Raw genomic sequence first — 24,671 nt, 5'->3', positions numbered from 1 at the left:
AGAGGTATCTGAGGTTAAGTCTTGCTGCTAAGAACACGTTATATTTACTCGTCACTTGTGTAGGAACACGTTACATTTACTCATTACTGTTGCAGACAAGTCATTACTGAATGCAAATGATCTTGATAATTATCTTGGTGGCATCATTGTTACACATATTCACCGTGGCTACTCTTTAAGTTTCCCTGGGGTAGAAAATGTTTATAAATCTATTATGGATAAATTGTATTTACTAAAGGTTAATAAAAATATGTCCGTTAACAAATCAATTCAGTTATTAACACTGCCAGATCTCTCTTGATACTTTCTGTTACCGTCTGTGGTTGCATGGATAGGAGGGTAACCTCCTTCCCAGCAAGCTTATTGTCTGAGAAACGGGAAGATAAATTTATGTGAGAAAGCCACCACATTCTCTTAAAGTATGTATAACCTCCATTATAACTTTACCATCTCTTTAACTCAACATACTAGTAATCCTTTAGGAATTAATTGAACAAAGAAGGATTGAAGATTGTGAATTATTTCATACATAAGGAAAGAAGCTACGAAGGTAATAGTGCAAGATAAAAAGCACCATTTGGCCTTATCTTCCCTGTAGTGAAGTTAGTTCACTCAAATTATTCTACTTGGTGGAAGGTGAGAATGGGAACAACACAGAATTCTGTTTAAACATCCATTGCAATCGTTTATAAACATTTAATTGTTTTTTTTTATTTGACAATCATCTCAATGGTCCAAAGGTGGCTTTGAAACAGGCAGTGAAAATTATCTAATGATAGTGTTGGGAACCTATTGATAACAATATTTGTCTTTGTGGGTGCCATTTCATGGGCAAAAACCTCCTCTTCTGTCTTTTCAAGAAAGCCAGGTGTAACTTTCCCCCAGGGTCCAGGGCCTAGTCATTGCCATTAACCTTCATTTCTCCTTCCCAATGCCACTGGCACAACTAACAGTGCTTTTAGCTGCTGCAGAGCACCGTGACATCTCACTACAGCATCAAAAGCCAGAAAGCAAGCTCCTGCTGTGCGAGGCAGCCCTGACTGTAAAGATGCCACATTTTCCACCCAACCTGATGGTAGACCCCTATCCTGTTCCTTCCCGTGGAGACATGACTCCTGGATCAGCAGTCTCTCCCATGTCCTGTCTGTCCCTGGGAAAATGAATCTAGTTTCCCAAGTTCCCCTTTGCGTTCCCACCCTACCATCTTTTCAGGTCTTGCAATTTAAAGGAACATACATTCTCTTTTTCTTGCCTCCCATATGGTGATGACCTGTTTTCCTTCTCTGTCTCCTACCAGCCTGATTACTGACATGTTGCCACTTTTCCCTCTTCTTTTCTTTTTTCCAGTTTTGGCTACTGCTTTCTGCAGCTGCTACCTGCTCTCCCTTCTTTAATAAGATTAAGGTTTGTAAGCCAGCTAAAAGAGAAGAATTAGCCAGCTTCCAAGAGGTATACGTTGAAGAAGCTCTGTTAGCTGTTGGCAATAGAACTGGAAAGCAACACGAAGTGAGGATGGGTTTGCACTAAGTAAATCAAGATTAGAAAGTCTCGGTTCACAACTGTTGTTCCAGACTGAATCACTGTTGAGAACATCATGTACACTGCACTTACAGACTTTAGAAGCTAGGTGCACTGCTCGTTCATTAGATACAGTTCTTAGAGAAGTGTAGTGCAGTCTGTACAACAGAGGTTGCACCAGTTAATCAGACATAGGTTAGTTTGGATACCAAAGGCTGCTCATTGGGATGGTTGAAATTGAATTTTCTTCTGGAAGAACCTGCAATCTGATTTTCCTTCTTTCAGAGTCCCGGCGCATCCTGCTACCTGTAGTTCTTCACCACATTCACCTTCACCTACGACAGCAGAAGGAGTTACTTATCTGCTCTGGGATCCTCAGTAGTATCTTCTCCATAATCAAGACCAGCTCTTTGGTAATCTGCGGCTTGATTATTTATTTTTTTTTAATTGCACCACTTTTTTATAAAATAAAGAGTGAGGGATTTTTGTAGGATTTATACAGGTGGGGTTTTTTAATGAAATTGTGCTAACTTCTGTCAGCAGGAGAAGTGAGGGTCTGCTTTTGTGTGTGTGACTCAGAGCATTCTGATTACACAGTGTTCTTGCTGTTAGGATGGGAAAAAAGCGTATGCATTTACCGGGTTTGACACTGTTTAATTTTCTTCACCCAAGCCCAGAACTTAGATGTCAGTGGAGTTTAAAAGCTTTACACAGCTCTAGGTCTTGTAGTTCTGCAAGAGACAGTAACTAGCACTTTGTGATTCATGTTAAGAGAATACTCTAAAATTATCCAATCAATGAAATCACACTTACTTCTGGAAATTGCTGCTGAGTTTAAACACCCGGCGTTGATGATCACAATAAGCTGATCTCAAATGGTAACTTGATCGTTTAAAGCAGTGCTCACACAGAGAGTGGGGAAGCTTCCCCACCTGACTCTAAAGGAGGAAGCTCATGATGCTAAACATAATTCATACCAATGTGTACTTCCAATTGCAAGTTACGGTTTTGTGTGAAAGGAATGAGATGAAAGGTATCATGGTCATAAGCTAAAATAACAACTGCCATGGCATGAAGGTTCCTGAACATAACTTGATCCCGTTGTGTTCTAGAGTGTATGCAGACCTTTGATTATAGATTTACCTTTATGGCTGTGACCCTGAATGTTTCCATCAGAGACTGACGAGGTAACACACACACTGGCATCACAACAGTGTCTGGTACCAATGTGGAATTTGATTGTACTTCTTTGAACCTCTGTTGCGAAGCACTCGATCAAAACAAGTTTGTGGTATGGATGGCTCTGCTGCAGAACTGTCTTTGTTAATTCCATTCTCTCCAGTTTCTAACTGTCGTGTTTGCTCACCACTTACCGTAGGAGGGAGATGTCGTGGAGGAGGTTGAGATGATGGTGGAGAGCCTCCTGGATGTGCTTTTACAAACTCTGCTTACAATCATGAGTAAATCGCAGTCTCAGGAGGCGGTAAGAGGGCAGCGTTGCCCGCAGTGCACAGCAGAAATCACTGTTAGTAACTAACAATCAGTTTCTATTTCCTGCTTCTCTAACCTTTGGTTCAGCCCCTCACCATCACTGGCACCTCATTATCATCTCTGCTGCATGAATGCCTGGGGCTTTGTCTCCTTCCCTTAATAAGCCACATATCCATTCCTTCATCTGCGCAGCAGTGAGGTCTGCAGGAAGCAGTGGAGATCAGGAAGTTTTTGTGGATTTCCCAGGTTATTTTCTTGACTTTGCAGCTGTAATTGAGAGAATCTGAGGCATATGGTAGCTGGGTAGCTGCCTAGGTCTTTACCCCCACATAGGTGTCACCAAGGGCTATATGAGTATCAGTCTCTGATTCCTGATGTTCAGTGAGATGGGTCCCTGTTCTTAACACCCTGGAGAGCTTCTGTCCAGACTCACTGGTTATTTCATGCAAATGAAACAGAACATAAAATTAACAGATCCTAAATCAAGTGAGCTGTTGAGCTTGGTGGGAGAAGGGGGAAAAGCCACCGTTTTGTCCAGACTGTCAGCATAAGCCACAGGGAAGAAATTTTTCATTGACATGCAATGGAAGAGGAGGAAAAGAATTCTGCTGTTCAGCTCTCTTCTTTTCTGGATTTGTTGGCCTTTTCTATTCTAGCTTACTGTAGGGGTTTTTTGCATGTCAGAGTTTCTGCTGCAGCTTTTGCCCAGTGTTAAGCTGTTGTTCAGAACATCCCTTTTTTTTAGACTTGCTTTTCTATCAGGCTGAAACCTCAGAGGTGTTGCTGGGGGCAGAGGTGCACTAAGGTACACCTCTCACAAAAAGACAAGGTTGTATCTTTCCATGTTAACTCAGATAAAGTAACAAATGGTAGAATCCTAATAAAGAACAAGGCATTTAGTAGTTTTCAGACATGTTCTTTGATACAAAACAAGAAAGGTGCTACCTTGCCAATGTCCAGGAACATCTCTGTTTCCTTTTACTGCCACCATTTGACTTACTGTTATTTATCACATGCCACCTCACACATAAGAGCACACCTTCTTTTCCTAACAAAGTTCATCCCTGTAAAGTTTATTGGAGCAGCCTACATCAAAGCCTCCGGGTAGATGCTTGAGCCAAGTAGAAAATAAGATCAGAATGGGACGGACGGTCCCAAGTACAAAATCCCCTTGTATTTGTTCCTGAATTTATATTTCCCAGCACAGTGATACATGGAATCTCACTAGATACTGCTTAGAAAGTAGTGTGCATATTTTCCAAATGGAGTGCTCATTGTTGCAGAAAAAATCAGTGTTGTACAAGCAGCTGGCAATCAAAAGACATAGTCCTGACGTTCTTGGCACTGCCTTGCTTGTTACCTTGGACAGATTGCTTAACTTCTCTGTGCTTTGCTTTCAGATATATAAAATGGGGGAGCTCATCTTTGGAAAACACTTTGGGATACTGTGGTAACTGGTTAGGGTGCATCTGTTTTGCAGGCCAGAAATGTAATTGTAGCTCATTTAGGCTTACCCAAGCTATATTCAGAACATCTCGCTGGCATGCTGCTAGTCCTGTAGCTACGACAGCACATAACTTGGTGCACAATAATAAGCCAAGTATTTACAAGATTCCAGACACATTTTGTAGCCCATACTGATGCCATGCTGTCATCGTGGTATCAGTACCTAACCAATCAGTTTAACTAATTCCTGGTATGTCTGCGTGAGCTGCAGTCACACCTTTGATAGGCATAATGTATTAAGAAACTGAAAGAGGTGATTGACAAAACCTGCATGCTTGGAGGGCAATTCATTAATGTCTGTATTAATAATTTTAAATTGGTTTTGGTTAGACTACAACATTGCTTAGAAGACCTTTAAAACTGGCATCTATGGAGGAGCCTCTAAGAGGTGTATTCCTATGTATAACAGTAATTCAAGAACTGTTAACACGCAGTATTTTTTAATCTCTGTGCATGTCAGCTTTCCTCTCATAGGCATCGGGGCCATTTCAGACCCCTCCCTTTGTACCCTTCCCCAGGTTGAATTTTATCTTGAGGAAATTCCAGGTTGTCTGAATGAAACGGTTTCTCATTTTGGTCAACAGGGAGAGTATGTCTCCTGCCTTTTATCTTTGCTTCGTCAGATGTCAGACACTCATTTCCAGCACTTACTGGACAACTTCCAAAGCAAGGATGAACTAAAGGTACAACAGAACGTCATGTTTGTAGGGTGATTCACTCAGAATAGGGAGAGCCAAGGGGAATCCGTGCATCATTACTTGCTCTGCTGATCATTCCCATTCACTGGCACTCTATTCATGGACCTTCCTTTCACTTTTATAATAATAGGTATTGTAGTACAAAAACATTTAAGACCAGGGGGCACTGAATTATCTTCAAGTCCCAAGATAGATGTTATTTGACACAAAAGGATAATTTTATTGTACCACACAACATAGTCAAAGGAACAGGGGTTCTTAATCCTGTGAATGTAAGGTCAGTAGTTCTGCAGCATGTTACTAGATGTTCAGTATGCATTGGAGCTTACTAAGGGTGTTGATTTTATGCCAAAAGAGAATTTCAAGCCTTTTGGGAGATACAAATGTCTCTAGCAGATGAACTCTTTCTTGGCAAAGCAGTAGCTGTACTACTCCACCTGCTGCATGCTTCCCAAGTTCGTGAGCATTAACTTGAATCATGGCCTTTCAGGAGCAGGAGGAGTTAAGTGAGGGGTACAGACCTCTGGTGGCCTTTCTGCCACTGGCACTCTGAAATAGCACATCTCCCAGCAGCAGAAAATAACTCAGCTTGCACAGGAAAGAGGAGAATCACCAACATGATGAGTGTTTAAAGGCAGGATAATCTAATAAAGATAAGATTTTATATAAAATGGTTTTGATTAGCATGGCAATAAAATATGGACAGTAAGAAAAAAACCCTGATGTAGCAGGCAGTTATGTTAACACATGAAAAGGGGAAGCAGCGAGAAGTCCTCTCTGAATAGGCTTTCAGCTTCTAAACACTGCATGTGCATAGAGAGGCTGAATAAATCAGGGAGATAAATTTGGGATGATGTTTTTTTTTACCTTTAGGTTGCAGGGTTCGGGGTATCTCAGGTTGATCGTTACCTGAGATTACTACCTTTCAGGCAACTTTCTAATTGCTCATAGGAAAATGATTTGCTAAGTTAATTCACATGAATTTTAATACTTTTTTTAAAAAGCTAAATTATAGTTCTTATGTCAGACCAGTGAAAAGGTTTGTCATTGAACTGAAACTGGTCGTTACACGTGAAGACCAAACACTGTTGTACCTCTGATAATCTCAAGGATATGTTCCAGGAGTATCACAGAGCCTGAAGAGTTTATAACCAGCTTTATATATATATGTGTATATATATATATCAATTTTTCCCTTTCACATATTGATGTAACATTTCCAACACTTTTTTCTTGCTTGGAAGGGCATCGTGCTCACCTACTACTGTTAGCGAAAATGAGGCCAGGAGTCAGGGAGCTTCTGGTGCTTTACTCTTATCTCAGTTGCACCAAGATATTAACCTACCCCCACCCCAACACAGGAGCAATGGTTGGACAGTTCTGAAGAAGCCTTGCCCTGCCACTTCTGTGCTGTCTTGATTTTCTGTAGAAGAAAAACTAATAAAATCATAGCCTGCAAGGCCAGCAGCTGTGTGTGTCTCATCCTCACTGTTGTTCTTTGTAGACATAGGGATGTAGGTCACCAAAACCCAGGAATGTCTTCAGGTTCGGGGATTTTTTTGGAAAGCAAATAGCTGAATGTGTTTAAGGGATCCTTTCTGCTGCATTATCACCAGAAATGGGGGGTTCTGTTACTCTTTTAGAAAGTGTATGAGAAGTTGTATTGGGCTTGGGTGTGTGTTCTTTGTCAAATTTGTAACAGAAGTGCAAAGACATTTGGAAAGATACGTTAATGAAATGAATGCATAAAAAGATGATTATGATTCCAGTATATTTGAGAATAGCTGCAAATTGACACTGGAACTATGGGAAGACAAACACAATTACACGCATAAAGTTTTCCATCCCAGTGTAGATGTTAAGATGCAACTTTAGTACATCTTAGGTGCATAGGAAATGAGTAGATTCATATCCCCATGTATGTTGTATCCATGGTTTCAGGTGAATGGCCTAGTAACACAAAGCTCCAGGGGAGCACACAGCTTAATTGTCTGTCTTATAATCAAGAAAACAGCTTAATCTGAGCTGCTGGTGGTTTTATTAATTTTGTTTGCCTATGTGACAGGAGTTCCTCCTGAAGATTTTCTGTGTATTTCGGAACCTGATGAAAATGAGTGTCTTTCCTCGAGACTGGATGGTGATGCGGTTGCTCACCAGCAAGTAAGTAGAGAAGCATGTACAAACTGTTGATGTTCTGTGCTGGAATTTTTTCTGCTTAGCTGGGCAGAGGAGACCTGTGATGCAGTGTGTCTCATCAGACTGAGATGTGGTGATCGGGACAGGAACTCTGTTTATCCTCATTTGCAGTTAGTTTAACACTCAGGACCAAACTGGGACTTCTGTACTCATTCTGTTTCTTAAACTCTCCCAATACGCACAGGTATCAAGAGTTAAAAGTTTAAACCCAAAGCTGAAGTAGCTGCATTAAGGGTAAGAGTGACACAGCAACTATAATAATGCATGGCAAGGAACAGCTGCCCGCACGGAGTGGTAGCAACGGGCACGCCTCTCAAGTCCCTTTCCCAGTAAACTAACATCTGGCTCTTCCCATGAACACCACTCCTTAACCTACCTAGCAGGAGGACTTTTGAAGAGGAGGAGCAGACCCTAGTGATGACACCAAGTGTGTTACAAGTAGCTCAAACTTTAGGAAATGCTCCTCTCTGGGGAAACAAACACAAAAAATCTTCATGTTTAAAACAGGAGAAAGATGAGTGTATGCTTTCATTTCAGCAGAGGTGACACGGCCCAGCCATGCAAAATAGACAGGATTTTAAATGCTCCCATGTAAAGTCTCAGTCTCTGTTACTTAATGCAAATTGTTCATTAAACCAGAGAAAGACACACAACTTCTATGTGAACTTAGCAGTGATTCTGTGGAAAATGCCTCTGTACATAAACATCACCCTAATATGTTATACACCAGACTGAAATGTTGTTTTTCTGTTTTCTTTCTTTGTCTCTGACTGCAGTATCATAGTTACAACAGTTCAGTACCTGTCATCTGCACTGCATAAGAATTTCACCGAAACGGACTTTGATTTTAAAGTAAGAATTAATACTCAACAAATGTTATGACATCTTGTCAAACTAGCAGTAACAACTCCACAAGAGCTGTTCTCTACATTAGCTGATTATACTTGCAATATTTATGTGAGTATCTGTGAGGAAGATGACCTAATGATAAAAGACTTGGACTTGAATCTGCTGTGGAATTAAGCGGTAGCAAAACAGGTACAAAGTGAGATCAAATCAGGAAGATTGAGCCCCCTCATAAAGGGAGCAAGTATCTTCATAAACAGTGGAACTAACAAAGTGTGGTGTGTTAGAGATTCATGGCTAATGAAATGTAAACTCAGTCAGTGCTTTCCCTGAAGCTGGGGCATCTGTGATCTTCTCCTCCCAGAGGTGTCTCTTTCTGGCTGTTGGCTTTAAACTTGGAGGAACACAGTATCTTGGAGAGTGTTTTCCCTATATGTGATGTAGTTGAAAATGGGCAACAAGTTCGGTGTTACTAAGGAAAAGCTAACAGACATGTACCTAGGCACATGTACAACACAGCATGATGGCAAAAGCCTCGTTTGGGGAAAAAAAAACAAATTACAGAGCTCTCATTCCTGATCTAATATACTCTCTGGGGATTTTTGACGGATCAAATCTGTTTAACCTACAGAAAAAAAGGATTTAAAACTTTGCTGAAGTCACCAAGTTTACTCATTTCTGAACTCTGGTGCAAAGAGGAAAACCCAATGGCATTACCTTCTTGGGTTTTTTAATTGTAGTTCCTACCAGGTTTTAACTAATCCCCTGGTATCCTTTAGAGTTTAGTATCTCAATAGTTAATGCATACTGACTAAGTTATGTCTTAATTACAAAAAGAAGCAGTCTGATTCTGCATATAAAGGAATGTGTGTCTGTCTTGCTACACTTGTTTAGAACTTAATCCTTGGAGTCTCATGTTGCAAAACTTCCTTCCTGTGTCACAGGTGTGGAACTCTTACTTCAGCCTGGCAGTGCTCTTTATAAACCAGCCAAGTCTCCAACTAGAAAGTGCCACACCAGCTAAGCGGAAGAAGATCCTGGATAAGTAAGAACATGTTTTGCTGGGTTCCCAGCCTATTCTGCCACTTCAAAAAGGAGATTTCTTTTTCCACCACAAGTCCCTGTGATTTATTATGGAACTTGGGATGTGGAAATGCATGGGAAATAAGTACATCTCCTAATACTGTGTTCAGTGATGAGTCAAGTTGTTTGATATTCTTAGGTTGACTTAAATGTGAATTTGATTACATTTTTTTAACATCACTGCCTTGCCAGTTCTTGTTCAGTTAGGCAGTTGTCCATCTCCTCTCTTTCAGATACGGCGATATGAGAGTGATGATGGCATATGAGCTCTTCAGCATGTGGCAGAACCTGGGTATGTCTCTTCTCTGTCCTAACAACCAAAGCCTGCTTTCCTGTTGGAATGTTCATTTTTTTGGCTGTAAAGCAGAAATGTAATTTGCCACAGCTAAAAGCAACTTTAAAAGTCTGCAGGTGATTCAAAAGCCGAAGCTGTCCTGATTCAGAATTGCAGAATCAGGACAAGGTTGGAAAAGACCCTTAAGATCATCGAGTCCAACTGTAAACCTAATGCTGCCAAGTCCACCACTAAATCATAGCTGCGTGTTGGATAATAAAGCCCAGAAGTGGCATACACTGAAGCTTTTTTTTTGGTGTCTTCAGGTATCTGGTACATACAGCAAATTCTGCAGTACTACTTTAAGAACACCAAACAGAAAATCCAAACCAAAAGCCCTGTCCACAGTAACACAACGTTTGTGTTTTAAAATTTCACCTTCCTTTTCCTATATATTTTGATGAAGAATGAGGGAAATATATCTTGTCACAGGTCTGAAAAGGTAAATGGAGATTTTTTTCATCTAGGACTTGCACTTTCAGAAGTGTGCTGCAGCAGTCTCGGGTTTAGGTAATTTAGGTAATCAGGATTTTATTAATAGGAGAGCCACGTAACATCTGTATGGCATCGGAGCAAGTCCAGCTTGGCCAGTGTCCTGCCTCCCTCAGTGACCAAAAATGATACCTGTGGAAATGTTCTGAGGACAATCCAAGCATGTAGTTATTCTAGATGGAAATAAAAAATGCTTGCTGATAGGGATCACAAACAATAGAAGGTTCTGAGAGCAGGGAAATCATTAAGAGGGTAAAAGAATGATACAAATGAGATTGGATAACTTGATAATGTGGCTGCAAGCAATATATTAAAAAAGCCAAATACGAACATTTTACTTACAGGAATATAGGTAGGAGTGCTGTTTGAGAAACAGGGACTATAAATGCATCCTGCTGATAATGAGTGAATGGGAGCTACCTGTAAAATGCCATGAGTAAAAAAGACACCATAATCTTGGAGAAGATGTGTAAGACTCCTTTGTCAGAGAAGAGGGCTGATACTACTGCCCCATTTTTTGCTTAAGTGCACCTGATTCTAGAGTAGTTTGTCTGGTTCTGCTTTCCTGCTCAAAAAAAAACCCAAAACCAAACAAGCAAAGTCAAGTTGGACAGAGCTCAGAGAGCAGTCAGGAAGATGATTATGGAAGCAAGAAAACGCCTTATTATAAAATACAGAATAAGCCTGCCTCGTCTGGCACAGCTGAGATGATACAGCCAGACTTGATCACAGTTTCTAAGCATCTGTGTGGAGACTAGAAGGCTCTCCAATAAAACAGAGTTCGAATAACCAGAAGACAATGCTAGACAAACTCATGAGAAGCAAGAAGCCCATTTTAGATCTTTCAATACAGATATTTATCACTGAATGCTGTTCCAGACATGACTATTCTGATTTATTCTCTGTGACTGCACAGTAAGCATGCCACAGAAGAGATTCTTGGCAAAATGCCTTGAGTTTCTGTTGCTGAAAAGCAAAAGCAATTTGGTCCTAAGTCAAGGTCAGTTATGAAATTGAGACTTCCGCAGCACTGAGGATGAAGAGCTCTGTAGTTCTCTGAAATCTAAATATGCTCTATTAAATACCATTGTTCCCAATAGCCCTTTCAGAATCATTTTCTTCATAAGTTAGAGGTATCTGTAGGCTCTTTTCCCCATTTTAGTGGTTAATTTTGACATTTCAATTCCTTTGCAAGTAAAATGCACTGACAGTCTTTGCTGAAGGCTTTCACAGTGAAATTCAGAATGCTCACAGAGCCTTTGCAAGGAATGGTATAAAGCAGATACTGTTTCCCAGTCCTTTCAGGAAAAGAATGTGTTTGCTTTCCTAATGCTCATGCCGAGACTTTGTATTGCAGGGGTTCCCTATTTTCTCAGTGACAGAGGCTTTTCTTTAATTACAATTGCTTTGTGTTGTACAGGTGAACATAAGATTCACTTTATTCCGGGAATGATTGGCCCCTTTCTTGGTGTTACACTTGTTCCACAACCAGAAGTCCGGAATATCATGATCCCCATCTTCCATGACATGATGGACTGGGAGCAGAGAAAGAATGGCAACTTCAAACAGGTGAAGTGGCTTCCCAAGTATTTGCAGTATTCTTTTCCTTGTTACTGTGTTTGGGGAAATACTGGGGGCAAGTGTCTGGATAAATGCTCTGAAGTAGTAAATTCTTTTCTTTAAATTGTCATTAATTCATGTGGTTATTTATCATCCACACACTCATTAAAATGGCAGATCTAAACTATCATGAGAGAATAACAGACCTTTTCCATAACCTGACCTTTTAAAGGCTGTGTGGAAAAGCATTACCAGGACCTTATGTTTTTCTTTCTCTTCAACTCCCCTAATTACTACTATTGTTATTATTTACTACTGTTCTTATTACAGTAGCATTTGATCATGGTGCTCTTTCTGGTTTAGCTTAAGAATAGAACAGTCCCTGCTGTGGCATGTACAGTTATAAGTACTGATACTGACAGTCAAGTTTCAGGACCTGTTTGCATTTTATGTATTAAGATAAACTCTTCACAATCTTCATTTAATTCTTATTCTCAGTAATGTATTCTAAACTAGAGCTCCAAGATATTTCTTAAATTACCTGTGGAGCAGTTTTCCACAGTGTTTTATGAAGCATATATGAGAACTTTTTAAGATTAAAGACAGAATAATCATGTATCTTAGTGAGAATGAAATAGTTAAATAGCACAAGATGTATTAAACCTTAATAACATCAGCTGCTGGAACCAGGAAATTACTTGTTGTCCAGTGCAGTGCCAGAGAGCTGACAGATAGATGCATTATGGATTTCTGTCAAGTCATTGTAGATCACAAGCAAGGAGAGGGTAATTTTTTTAATGTTGAGCTTCTCTTTACTTCTGGAATACTGAACTGGTTCTCGGCAAACACTAAAATCCTGGAAGTTCCTTTTCGAGCCCTTTTTTTATTCTCTCACATTTTAAGGTTATTTTTTCAGCAATACAGAAGAATGGTGCAGTCTGATTCACGGGCTAAATCAGGTCACCCTTTAATGATTTCCAGCAACAAGAGCACCAGCCCCATTTGTGTGCCACTGGGTGATTTGCTTTTCCTTCTCATCTTTACTTTCTTTGCAATTTGGCAGCTGAAAAACAGAGAAACTCAAATTATACTTGTCTGCAAATAAAAACAAGCTGTATTTCTACAAATGTTCTCAACCTTTAGGAACCTCTGTCTTCAATAGGACTGAAACTGTGTTTTCTACAAGATTTTCCCAGACTACATGAAATGGTTCTGTTTAATGTTGGGCACGTTGATTTTTGCACTTGAATCAATTTAATGGCAATGTCTGATATCGGACTTGATAATAGGTGGTATTAGACTAGGGGGGAAATGAATACATGTTCAAAACCTTTTTAAGGAAATAGAAACATAATGATACTGTTGTGTGAAAAGAAAATGCATCATATAATCATAGAGAGGCTCAACAAATCTGGATTTAATGAACACCTAATCTTCCAGTGTAATGATGTCTGGATGACTGGAAATCACTTACCTAGCAGCAGAACCATCACAACAGACCAGGGGCAAGCACGCCATGCACTGGCTTCTCTGCATGGGCATTCTGTGACAATACAGGATGTAGTTTATCTGATACACTCGTTCACAGAAGTGTGTCTGAGTGATTTATTTGGTAAGAGATAAACTTCAGAAGGTCTTTGAGGAAGAAGTGTTTCCTCCCAAAAATGTTTATTTAGACCCTGATAAGTGAAAGGATAATTTAGTATTAGTCCTGTTCCACTGAAAAATAAGAAGACTGTTCCCATTTAACTGAGCCAAGGAGAAATAAATCACTTGCACATAGAAGTGGGCAGCCCCAAGGCTGAGAAATAAAATATTCTTCCATTCTTCCTACTGTTTGGAGCTCATCTTTTTACATGAGCAGCTAATCTGTGACCAATTGCTTCTTCCTCCAGGTGGAAGCCGAGCTGATTGATAAGCTGGACAGCTTGGTGTCCGAAGGAAAAGGTGATGAGAACTACAGGGAACTCTTCAGCCTGCTGTAAGCTATGCCAGTGTCCGCTCACTCTGTGTGGGGCAGGGTCATTGAAAGAGTCAAAGGCAGCAACTTGTACAGTCAGAGCTCCAGGGCTGATCCTCACAGAAAGGAGTAATGGGCTTTCTGGCAGGTTTTCATGACATGGCTTAGTGAAATAGAAATACATCACTGATTCTGAATGGAATATAAACTCTAAATTCTCTCTTCTTTCTGTGACATCTGATATGCTGCACAGGTAAGTAGTTACCATCCTCCTGTCAAAACTTGCCAGAGAAACCAGTGCCTTTCTTTTTACATAGCAGTAAGTGAAACTGTGGCCTGACGATTGTTCAGAAGAAGCCTGTACTGTCAAGTAAGTCAGGCCTTGTTAGAGCACAAGAGGTTTTCCTCAGCATTGTCCTTTGCTTCTTCCAGTTTTGAAGATCGTGCTCTGGTTGGCTCAGCAGTTGCAAGGTGCTTCCTCCACGGTCTGTAATGACAGTGTGGGTCCACTCCCTTTCACACACTTAGAGGATAAACTTACAGACTTGACATGTGACCCTCCTCTTGGTTGGTGACTGACCTGTCTCCAAATTTCACTTCCAGTGATCCTGGTTGATTTCAAAAGAACTTATTTTGAAATGAATTCGGAGTCCAGAGCCATTAACCCTGAATCTTTTAGTGCTCCAGTGAGCCTCAGAGCAGAATTTTAGCCATGTATCCCAGCCAATTTTATGTGGCCCTTAATAGCATGGCAGAAGTTTGAGGCTCAGCCTTTGTTTTGCTGGAGCCAATACCTGTATTTCTGCATTTACAATGGCACATACATTCAGTTTCAAGATAGATCAGCCTGCCCTGCCTGTGTGCTTACTTATCCTTAGGAAGCTCGTGAATGTATTCACTTTTGATTTGTGTATATTCAGCCTTGGGAAGTCCTCAGGCTATTTCAGGGATAAAGGAAAGAAAATATCTATCCATTCTTATTTTTTTTATTTCATTTACCTGGCAAGGGGAATATTGTGCATTTCTTTTGCTCCAGTTGAAGACATTTGTCACCTGAAATGTTAAGAATTCACGGACTGTAGCTTGTTAAATGATAGCAACTGGATGTAATACCAAGAAACAGCCTGGAAGTGCAGCAACCTTTTAGTTTATATTTGCTACTGACTTCTGAGAACAATGAGGAAACAGTTCCACAAAGCTAATAAATGCTGTGTGATAATGAACAGCTGACCCTGAATTTCTGCTGTCTCAGCTATGCTGCTGAAATGTGAATTGGCTCCCTCAGCTGGAAATCATTCCAGTACAGAAGAGTTTGCCTCTTCTGAGGACAGCTGTGGAACCCAGCAGAATTTGTTTCTTCTTGCCAGTACGGAAGTGGCAAGTTCTGTACCAGAGATGGAGGTTCAGAGATGGAGTTTACTTCGCATGTAAATTTACTTCCTTTTTTCAGGTTTAAAACCTGATTTTCAGTGTTCTCACTCTAGCCTTCTCGCATCCTTCACAGCTGTCTCAGGGAGATGCTCACTGTGGTGTCTGGTTTGCTGAGCAGGAACAAATTGCCTTTATTTACAGTTTAAATAAATTGTGATTTAAGGTATGTTGGTGGCTAATTAGACAAAACTTCATGTAGGGATGAGCAATGAAGAGGTATTTGCAGGAGGATTAGACTCCTTTCCAACTCCTGACTGCTGTTTGCAGTTTCTAGGCTACAGGTAATAATGTGGGCATCAAATCTTGCCATGAGCTCTGCTCTTTCTCATAGATTTTATATGACAATGTGAAGATACTTTTCCCCTCTCCTGTCAGTCCTGTAATTCCCTTGTCTTTGCTTCATGCTGCCTGGAGTAGAACCCAGCTCTTTGGGCCTTATCCCAGGTAAGAGAGTAATTCTATGAATTTGTTTGATGAGGGAGAATCCAAGTTTTCTGTGGCTGAATGCATGCACTGTACCACTTCCTTGCAAGTTTCATCTGCTGCGTTTCCATCTCCAAACAGTTTGCTGGAGAAGATTGAGCAAGAAACATGGCGGGAGACTGGAATCTCTTTTGTTACATCAGTTACTCGTCTCATGGAGCGTCTGCTTGACTACAGGTACCTGGTTATATCTTCCAAGTGTAAGAAGTGTGTAAAGAGGTAGTACCAAATTTCTTTGCTACAGGGAGTATTTTTATTGTTTATCAAGCCACATGCTTTTCCGATGGCAAGTACTATGTAAGCAGGTCTAACCCACTGCTGTTGTACTGAGGTTTAGTCAGGTTGCTAAATAATTAATTCCTCCTATTACTGCAGTGTACTCGCCTAATTCAGCCAAATGGATCCTAAATGCAAGAACGAGCTGAAATGCCTTTGCTGGACCAAGATGTGCTGAATGCCTCATGCAGGGCTAGAAAACTTTCCATCTGAGGAGAGTGACGTGTCAGCTGGTGACTCATGTGTACAAGACTCCACTCTAAATTAGGTGTCCTTTGTTAAGTTTTAGACTGAAGCTTGCAGGACTATTGTGTCAATACAGCTGAGCTTTCATTCAGTTACAGGAGTATTTTAGTTTCATATATATACAGACAGACATTCAGAGATGTCTTTATGGAATGACAGACAATTTGAAACTAAATGGAACTGCCCCAAATATTTCTATCTTTAGCCTCCTGACAGGAGTGCAAATTATTTCTGCTCCTTCTGCTGCTCATTATAGGTGAACACCTGTGACTAGGCTGGGTATTCTGCAATCCCAGATCATTTTCTGTGCTTTCTGGTTTGCTGCTCTTGTTATCCTTACCAGTTTGATCGGATCTCCTGCTTGTTTCCCCACAACAGCTCCCACAGTTGCTATGCCAAGACCAGGTATTGCGAGACCTTTAAAGGGAATGCAGGGGAGTTTTTTCTTCTTTAATGACATCTGCTGTCAACACAACTTTGCTACACAGATACACCTTTTCATGCTTAATTGAGGAACACATACCAGGGTTTGATTTTTTTAATACACATCAAACCTTTTCAATCCCAGAACAGGATCTTGGAATCACACCGGCATCTCTTGGAGTCCAGCTGCCAGTTAGTCAACGCTGTAGTTCTCAAGGCCATTTGCTGTGTCACTGCTTTAAACATCTTGTCTCTTTTTCACAGTTGAATTTGACTTGATCTCAAGTCACAATTAGTAATTTCTGAAGCCTTTAACTTTTCATACTGCTTGAACAGGAATGATTTCTAAATTATTCCAGAAACTAAAGATAAATTTTGTGATTTACCTATGAAAAGTGAGCAGTCTAGTCAAAATTACCGAGGTTGGATCTTTCAGCGTGCCAGCAGTACACTGGATAGGTGAATTCATGAAGCTAATGCTTTGACTAGGAAACCACTAAATATTTACATCTGCATAAATAATATTCTTTCACTTTTATAGTAGATTTTGCATTCAGATGATTTTTGGCCACTATTACGTGATTTTTGTTCAGATTGTTGTGAGAAATGAAGTAGCAGTCATTACAGGTGCTTGTTCTCTGAAGCAGACATGTAAGAGGACACTCAGTTCCTGTATCATTTAAGCCATAATACGGAGTTTTTTCTTAGAGGAACTTCATAAAATAAAGTGTATGATGAACTGTTGCTTGTGATCTAAGGAAACTCTGGAGGATAAGACAGCTTCAGATTTATTTTCAAAGGACTTTTTTCGCAGATGTATGTTTCAACACTGTCTGCTTTCCTAGGGACTGTATGAAAGGAGATGAAACAGAAAACAAGAAAATTGGCTGCACCGTTAACCTTATGGTAAAGATGTTTCCTTTCTCTCTTTGTACTCCTGTGCAACGCTATCAAAACTGGGCTGGGAAAGGCTGGGATAGGAATCTGGTTCAGGCAAGTGTAGTAGCTTCAGAATCCAAGCACTGGGATGACAGAACAGAACAACAGGGATTGTGCTTGAATTGGAGCCAAATGGGTCAGGTTCCTCGGGGCCTTGTCCAGCTGAGTTCTAAGTATCCCTGTGACAGGTTCCACAACTTCTGTTGCCTTTTCTTTCATCTTTTGACTAGCTTTGCTTAAAAAAAAATCATGACAAGATAAAAATTAGTGGGTTCAGTCAATGTGAATGTGAAAAGAATTATTACTTCTCTTTCACACGAATAACACGTTCTCTTTTCAGTAACTTTATGCACACACAGGGGCTCAATAACAGCTCTCTTTTCTTTCACAGAATTTCTACAAATCCGAAATTAACAAGGAAGAGATGTACATCCGCTACATCCACAAGCTGTGTGACATGCACTTACAGGCTGAGAACTACACAGGTTAGTAACACATCGCACTGCGGTCTGCTTGAAATCCTGTGGAAGGTTTTGAGTTGCCCAGCGTTACGCTCTAACATCGGATTCATTCTTCGGGAAAGAATTGTATGAATCAGTTCTGGCAGTTGGGAAGGAAAGAATCACAGGATCACAGAATCATTTGGGTTGGAAATGACCTCTGGAGATCTTCAAGTCCAACCCCTGCCAAGGCAGCGCCACCCAGAGCACATTACACAGGAACGTCTCCAGAGACGGAGAGTCTGCAGCCCCCCCGGGCAGCCTGTTCCAGTGCTCTGCCACCCTCAAGAACCTGAGGTCCAGCTCATTCCCTCAAGCCAAATAATGTATGTCTGTGCCCACACAACCATGTAACTATTTGGTTACATTCTGAATTTTGCATTACAGTGTTCTAAGGGAAAAAAGGATCCAAAAAATCACAAGAGTGGATCAGATTTAGAGGAAGTTTAAAATCACAAAACCAGCATTATATTATCATTTGTCGTATTTCCCTGCACTGTAGTATTTAGAGAGCACTTAGAAAGTGTAAAGACTCCAATTTTGTCTTGTCTAAGTTCTAGTTACATACCAGCCTAGTTACATACGTGAATATCTGACCATGCATTTAAATCAAGGAGTGGTGAAAAGAAACTTGACATATTTGTATGTAAAAATCACGTTTGTAGGAAACAGCTTTTTGCTGCTATTTTAGGTAACTGAATAATTAATGATCATCTAAGACTTGAGAATTTTGTCTCAGGTTGTAAATCAGAAGTTACAGGCTGTTTAGGAAGCAGGTCTAGTGACCATTCAACTACCGGCTCTATTTGTTTGTTGTCATTGATTCAGTGTTCAATAATTCCATTTCCAACAGAGGCTGCATTTACTTTGCTTTTGTACTGTGAGTTGCTTCAGTGGGAGGACAGACCTCTGAGAGAGTTCCTGCATTACCCATCTCAGTCAGAGTGGCAACGTAAGGAAGGTCTGTGCCGTAAGATTATCCATTACTTCAACAAAGGGAAGGTATGCCAACTTCTTCTCTCTTCCAGCAGCTTCCTTCCCTTTTCCTGACTTAACTTAGGGCTTGCAAGCCTGTCCTCTCAGTTCTGGAAGTAAATTTGTATCAAAAGCTTTTCTAACTTGACACATTGCTTCTTGGCTTTCTGGACAAAAGAAAAACAGATGAAAAAATGGATATGGGTATTGCATGATGCATAACATTTGGAACTAGTTTAGGCAGGCCAACAGGAAAAACACCAAAACATGTTTATACCTTTAAACCAAACTGTGGATCACCTAATGTGGCAGAGTGACACCAGTTCCACAGCTTTCTGGGTCAGGACGACATTCGGTAGTTGTCTATGCAGATTGCTGTATTATGACTCACTTTAGGATTTGTTTTGTTTCTAAGCTATAGAAGTAAATGGCAGGCAGTGCCCTTTATTAAAGAAGACTTAAGTCTTTCCAGTGTCACTGTTCAAGTGGCTTTCAATCAAAGTGCAGTTCCATCCATTGCACAAGGAGAAAATCAATACATTCCAATTTCACATATTCAGTTTGGGTTTCCTACAGTAAGTATTTTTTTACTTGCTGCAGAGGTGGGTGTTGAGTCCCTTGTGTCATGTGCTTGGGGAACATTTCAGAGATGAACCTTACAAGTGATATCATCTGTCAGAATGTTTTCAGATTTTTCCTTTCTCTAGAAAAATTCCTGCAGCTTCTGTTACTGGAAGATAACATCTGTGTGTGCGCCTCGGGGTTGGTTTTGCCAGTGATGACAACGACAGTGGCATTAAATACAAATGTGATTCAGTTCTCATATGGGGCTGCCATTCCAGCTCCTTTCCTAGCCCTGATAATAGAAAGTTGCATTTGGCAGCGATATTCTCTGCAGAACCTACAAAAGGAAGTCAGATTCCTGTGTGTAGGAAGAAATGGCCTATTTATGAAGAAGTGATTCATTAAGAATAATTATTTATGGGGTTGTTTTTACCGGAATTGTTCTTTTGTAATAACAGTGCATATGGTTCTCTGCAGTTTCAGAAAGTCTCGGGGTTTTTCAGATTGCACTTGAATTACTGATTTGTGCAAATACTGCGGTCCTGCGCTGCCTGAGCAGGCAAAGATCATCTAGAGGCTATGTAAAGGAAATGAGCCTGTGTTTTTAACAAAACCAGGCGCTCCACGGATGCACTGAAGGGGACTGAAAACTTGACGGATGTAATTTCACTATAAAACTCCAAACCGATTATAGTGTTAACCTCTTGAGGGTTTTTCCCCACTGGATGTTTCTGGAGTTCTTTGACTTTGTCTTTTAATCCTTTTTTATTATAAATGGTAACCAGATAACTAAGTAATCCACTTAAGCAGTGTATATGTCACCCAAACTGTGGAAGTCAAAGATGCTGAGAAGCCAAATTCTGCTGCTGCTTTTCAGCACTCTTTCTGTTGCTGCGTAACAGGGAACAAACAGTTCAGGGAGTGGAAGAGATCTGCTTCCCTCACCTTATGTCTGATAACTTCTTTCTGTGCTACCCTAAGATGGTCCCTTCTCACGTCCCAAAGACTGGAATGTGTTGTTCTGTGTCCTGTTGCATTTCTAGAGTTAAATTTCTCATGCTGCTCCTGGTATCTCCCACTAAGAAAGGAGGTCAAAGCAGCATTAAAAGGAAGTAAAAAATATCTGCATTTGTTGGTGGGACAATTTTCTCAGCACAGCAATGGGGTAAAACTATGGCCACAAGACTGCCTTGTGAGTCTGACATAAAGGCCATGCCAGTGGAGGACAAGGAGTGGTGGTATGGCCCATGGCAGGCCTGGGGCACTGCAGTGGGATGCAGAATTGAGTCACTCCTATTCTCAAGATTGTTGGCTGCAGCTGTGTGCTGGGAAGGAACAAAGGTATTGAAAGCCCTTTTAGCCTTCACTCTGGTTGTGTGCTCCCTCCTATTGATTCCTGGTATGCTTTGAATTGGTTTCTGGCTCAGTCAGGAGAGTGTGCAGGTGCAGAACTGTAACTGAAGATTTTTATCTTTTTTTTTTTTAAACTCACAATTTTGTCTGTTAAAACTCAAAAGTTTTCTGGTTGAAGAAGACTGAATAGAACAGTTTGAACCCAGCTGATCATGCTTCTGGACAGCAGTAGCTTAAAAACTACACAACCCTTTTCTGTCCAGTTCACTGCTAGATTTTACTAACTAAAATTCTGACCAGCTCCAGTTGCAGCACCACTGTGTGTATTCTCCTTTGAGCCAGCCAAGTGCTGTGAGAGACCCAAAGCTGTATTTCCGAAGTCATTCAGTTTTAGATCGTGTGCTCCATACCCAATATTTAAATTTTTCTTGTGCACCCTCATGTAAATTATACTTCCAAAAGAAATCTGCGCCCTGGGATGTGAGTAGATGTAAGCTGCACACTTACAGAAGCCAGTTGTCTCTATCTGTGCCTCTTTGTGTGCAGTCAGTAGCACTCAACTGAGAGTTCCTGGTGCCATAGGAGAAAGCTGCAATAATTGTCATATGAATGTGTTTTTCAAGAGAAGGACATGATATAGAACATGCAACCAGATCAGACCTCAGCAAGACAGAAAGTAGTGATGAGGGAAATGAACAGTGGAGACACTAGGAAATTATTTGAAGGGGGGAAGAACGACGCTCTGGAGGGAAGTGACCCTTGCACAGCACATGGAATTACATATTAACTTTCTAGACTGTGAGGATGGTACTCATGAACATCACAGATTTTAAAAGTGAGGATCCCAGTGACTCAGATACCCATTCATTCTTTTTTCCTTTCAAATGTCTTCAAACCCTTTTCTCTCTCTAAGAAGTTACCTGTATATTGTGTTTCTTTGCTTCTCTATCTCATGTCGTAGCTGCAGAATATCCAGGTAGCAGAGTGGATTTTATCTGTGTGGAAATCCAACTGAAACAAAGAGAAAGCCTGAGTTAGTGTGATGGGAATAGTATCAGGGTACATGTAAAAGAGCTGGTATAAAGAGAAATAAGATGTGAAAAGGAGCTTGAAAAGGTCACATCTTTAGGATCACCTTGAGGGAAGACAGCCAGGTAGCTTTCTGCTGCTGTCCACAAGGCAGATTAGAGAATTATATAGCATCCCATTTGGAAGTGAGACTCTGCTCACACTCTGTGTGACCAAAGCCATTTATTCTTGGCCAGATGTTTCAGAGAGACTTTCCCATTATTTCAAGTGAATATAGATCAGGTAAGGACTGAAAATCTGTGTGTGGTACCTCTCTAAAAAACATTGAAACCTGCTAAACAATGCAATGGTGCTTGTGTTTGCAAATATAAACATGGAACTGGTAACTGCTGTTGATCCCAATTCAGTGTATCAGTTTGTATGCCATGGATTTTGACAACTCACAGTGAAAATCCTGTTTGAGATCACAGATACCTGAGTAATATTGTGAGTAGTCAAGTACCTGGTCTTTTAGTTAATTTCTTGTAAGTATTGTATTTAGCTAAATAAACCTCAGGCTTCCCATCATCTCAAATTACTGTCAGAATATCCCAATTGATTCTGAAAGAATCTTCTATCTAGCAAATTCTTATGTAAGTTTTTGTAATTAACTGAACCTAAATAGATGTACAATCATTATTTTTGCATTTTTAGTTCTTACTAAATCCCTTGTTTTAATAAAAAAGTTCCTACATGTAGTAGTTTTGCTGTTCAGCAAATAGCTATTTGCTATTTGCCTACATGTAGTAGTATTTGCCGTTTTGCTACAATACTACATGTGGTAGTTTTGCTATGCAGAGATAAAAAGCTTTCCTGATGTTAAGGATGAGAGGCCAAACACTACAAATATGTGTGAAGTTTTGTAAAGTACTTAATACACTAAAACAGACAGTGTAGAGATTCGTTTTTAAATGCAGATACATGTAACCAGGAAAAGTATTTCCATATTGAGTGCTAATATTTTACATAATTACTGTTAATTGCTGTTACCAATAATTTACAATATTGCTACAAATATTCCTAAAACCTTAGGTGATAGTCTAACTCACACATTAATTTTGTTTTCACTGCAACAGAGTCCCCATTAAAACAACAGGCAAGTTAGCCCAGTAATGCATAAAAGTTAATCCAGTAGAGGTTCAACTGAGACCTTGGGGTTCCTTTATGTAAGTGTGGTAACAAGCAGTCAGTGCCCCCTAGAGGCTTCCTGTCTGCAAGATAAAGAGATGGAGAGATTTCAGATCAAGGTGTAGAATGAGCGCTTTAAGAAGCTAAGTGATGTAACAGGAGTCTTTCAGAGTGAGGTGCCCAAACTCAGTCTCTCTCTGCCTTACCTCTGAGGGTAATGTGTATGGTATGCTAGGGAGGATTTATTGTATGCAGACTGGAAGATTTTTTGCTTTCAGTTCTAAATACGGGTATTCACTCAGAGCAGTAATAACTGCAGTTCTGAGGGTGTTCTGTCCGTCTATTTGAGTGTTTCCCATTGCTTGACAGTTTTGTGCTTTCAGTAAGAAGCAGCAGCCCTGTAAGTAGGGGAGCATTTTGCTGGGGAGCCCCAGCTCTGCTCCAGGGAGTTTTAGTGCAGAAATCAAAGGATATTGGGGGTAGGTTAAAGGGGTATATTATCTTTCTCTGCATTAAGTTCCCAGTCTCATGAATGAACTGTCAAAAGCAAGCAGTATGTGTGTGTGATTTCAATGGAACATATGCCTCCGTTACCATCTTGAAGAAGGAATTAATCTGATACTTAATGGAAACCGTTTCATCACACTGCATTTTCACATCTAATCCCTGGCATTTCATACCAGATGAATTCCCAAAATTGAGCTTCCATATTCCTCTCAGCTGCGCTGGCAGTAACAGTCTGTTTGCTGTGAGTGTGATCTGCTTTGGTTTCACAGAGCTGGGAGTTTGGAATCCCGCTGTGCAGAGAACTGGCCATCCAGTACGAAAGCCTCTATGATTATCAGAGCCTCAGCTGGATTCGAGTAAGTAGCAGCAGTTTGTCTCGTCTAGTCCAACCTCCTGCTCAAATGGCCTGGAAACACATATTTCATTTTAATTCCAAAAGTATGACAGACAGCTTGTGTCTCCCTTGACATGAGAGGAACAAGAGAGAATGAAGGCAAACATTTCTGGTGTTCTTAGCAATTTACAAGAACCAGTAAAACCAAGCACATGATGAAATCAGGGCACATTTGCAGCATCGTGCAAGTCAAAAGTTCAGGTTGTTACTTAAAAGCTTTATGAATGTTAAAATATTTCATTCTGCTTTTGTCCCCTGGGGTAGCATGCATGTATCCAAATTGAAGATTTAGGCTGTGTGGATGTATTCTTATACACAGTGGTTTACATTCTCTTTAAAAGTCAAATTTATTCTTATCCAAATATACCTGTCTAATGAGGACTCATGAACTGCACTTCTGAAGAACCTGTTTTCCTCAGAGTGACCCTCAAGAGCGTTTAGGTGACCATCCTGGATGTACACTTCTTTATTGTAGACATGTAGAACATCTTGTTGTACAGGAGATACCGTAATCATGAATGATGAGCAGGATAAAGGCTTAGTCCAGTTGTGAATCAAAGACTTTCTTTCCTAAAACATCAGTAAATCAGCTGTTCTTGCTGCTGCCTCATTATTATTTGGATCTAATCAGCTGGCAGATGAAGAGCATCTCAGCTGATCAGTAGAACCAGTTCACCTCATCCTTTCACTCACCTGTGTG

General features: G+C 40.4%; 1 protein-coding gene across 9 annotated transcripts in view; it reads left to right on the top strand.

Annotated features, from left to right (window-relative positions):
- The window catches only part of DOCK3 (dedicator of cytokinesis 3), a 203,581-nt gene that overhangs the window by 152,986 nt on the left and 25,924 nt on the right, over positions 1-24,671 (top strand). For 6 of the 9 annotated variants that reach the window (XM_057407682.1, XM_057407681.1, XM_057407677.1 and 3 more), the window contains exons 25-39: positions 1,804-1,931; positions 2,897-3,043; positions 5,100-5,198; positions 7,279-7,373; positions 8,186-8,261; positions 9,200-9,300; positions 9,572-9,630; positions 11,585-11,733; positions 13,620-13,705; positions 15,533-15,559; positions 15,680-15,775; positions 17,389-17,449; positions 17,874-17,967; positions 18,836-18,984; positions 23,847-23,933. In XM_057407682.1, the coding sequence (XP_057263665.1) occupies positions 1,804-1,931; positions 2,897-3,043; positions 5,100-5,198; positions 7,279-7,373; positions 8,186-8,261; positions 9,200-9,300; positions 9,572-9,630; positions 11,585-11,733; positions 13,620-13,705; positions 15,533-15,559; positions 15,680-15,775; positions 17,389-17,449; positions 17,874-17,967; positions 18,836-18,984; positions 23,847-23,933 (1,454 nt within the window). The remainder of the gene's footprint in view (positions 1-1,803; positions 1,932-2,896; positions 3,044-5,099; positions 5,199-7,278; positions 7,374-8,185; positions 8,262-9,199; positions 9,301-9,571; positions 9,631-11,584; positions 11,734-13,619; positions 13,706-15,532; positions 15,560-15,679; positions 15,776-17,388; positions 17,450-17,873; positions 17,968-18,835; positions 18,985-23,846; positions 23,934-24,671) is intronic. The other 3 variants (XM_057407684.1, XM_057407678.1, XM_057407679.1) reach the window with 2 other exon arrangements.

This window comes from Pezoporus wallicus, unplaced genomic scaffold, assembly GCF_028554395.1.
Source record: "Pezoporus wallicus isolate ANWC-B61680 ecotype Strahan unplaced genomic scaffold, APGP_CSIRO_Pwel_v1 contig_3568, whole genome shotgun sequence".
NCBI lineage: Eukaryota > Metazoa > Chordata > Aves > Psittaciformes > Psittacidae > Pezoporus > Pezoporus wallicus.
Note: the sequence above shows the minus strand (reverse complement) of the source record. Positions and strands in the feature narration are given on the sequence as shown.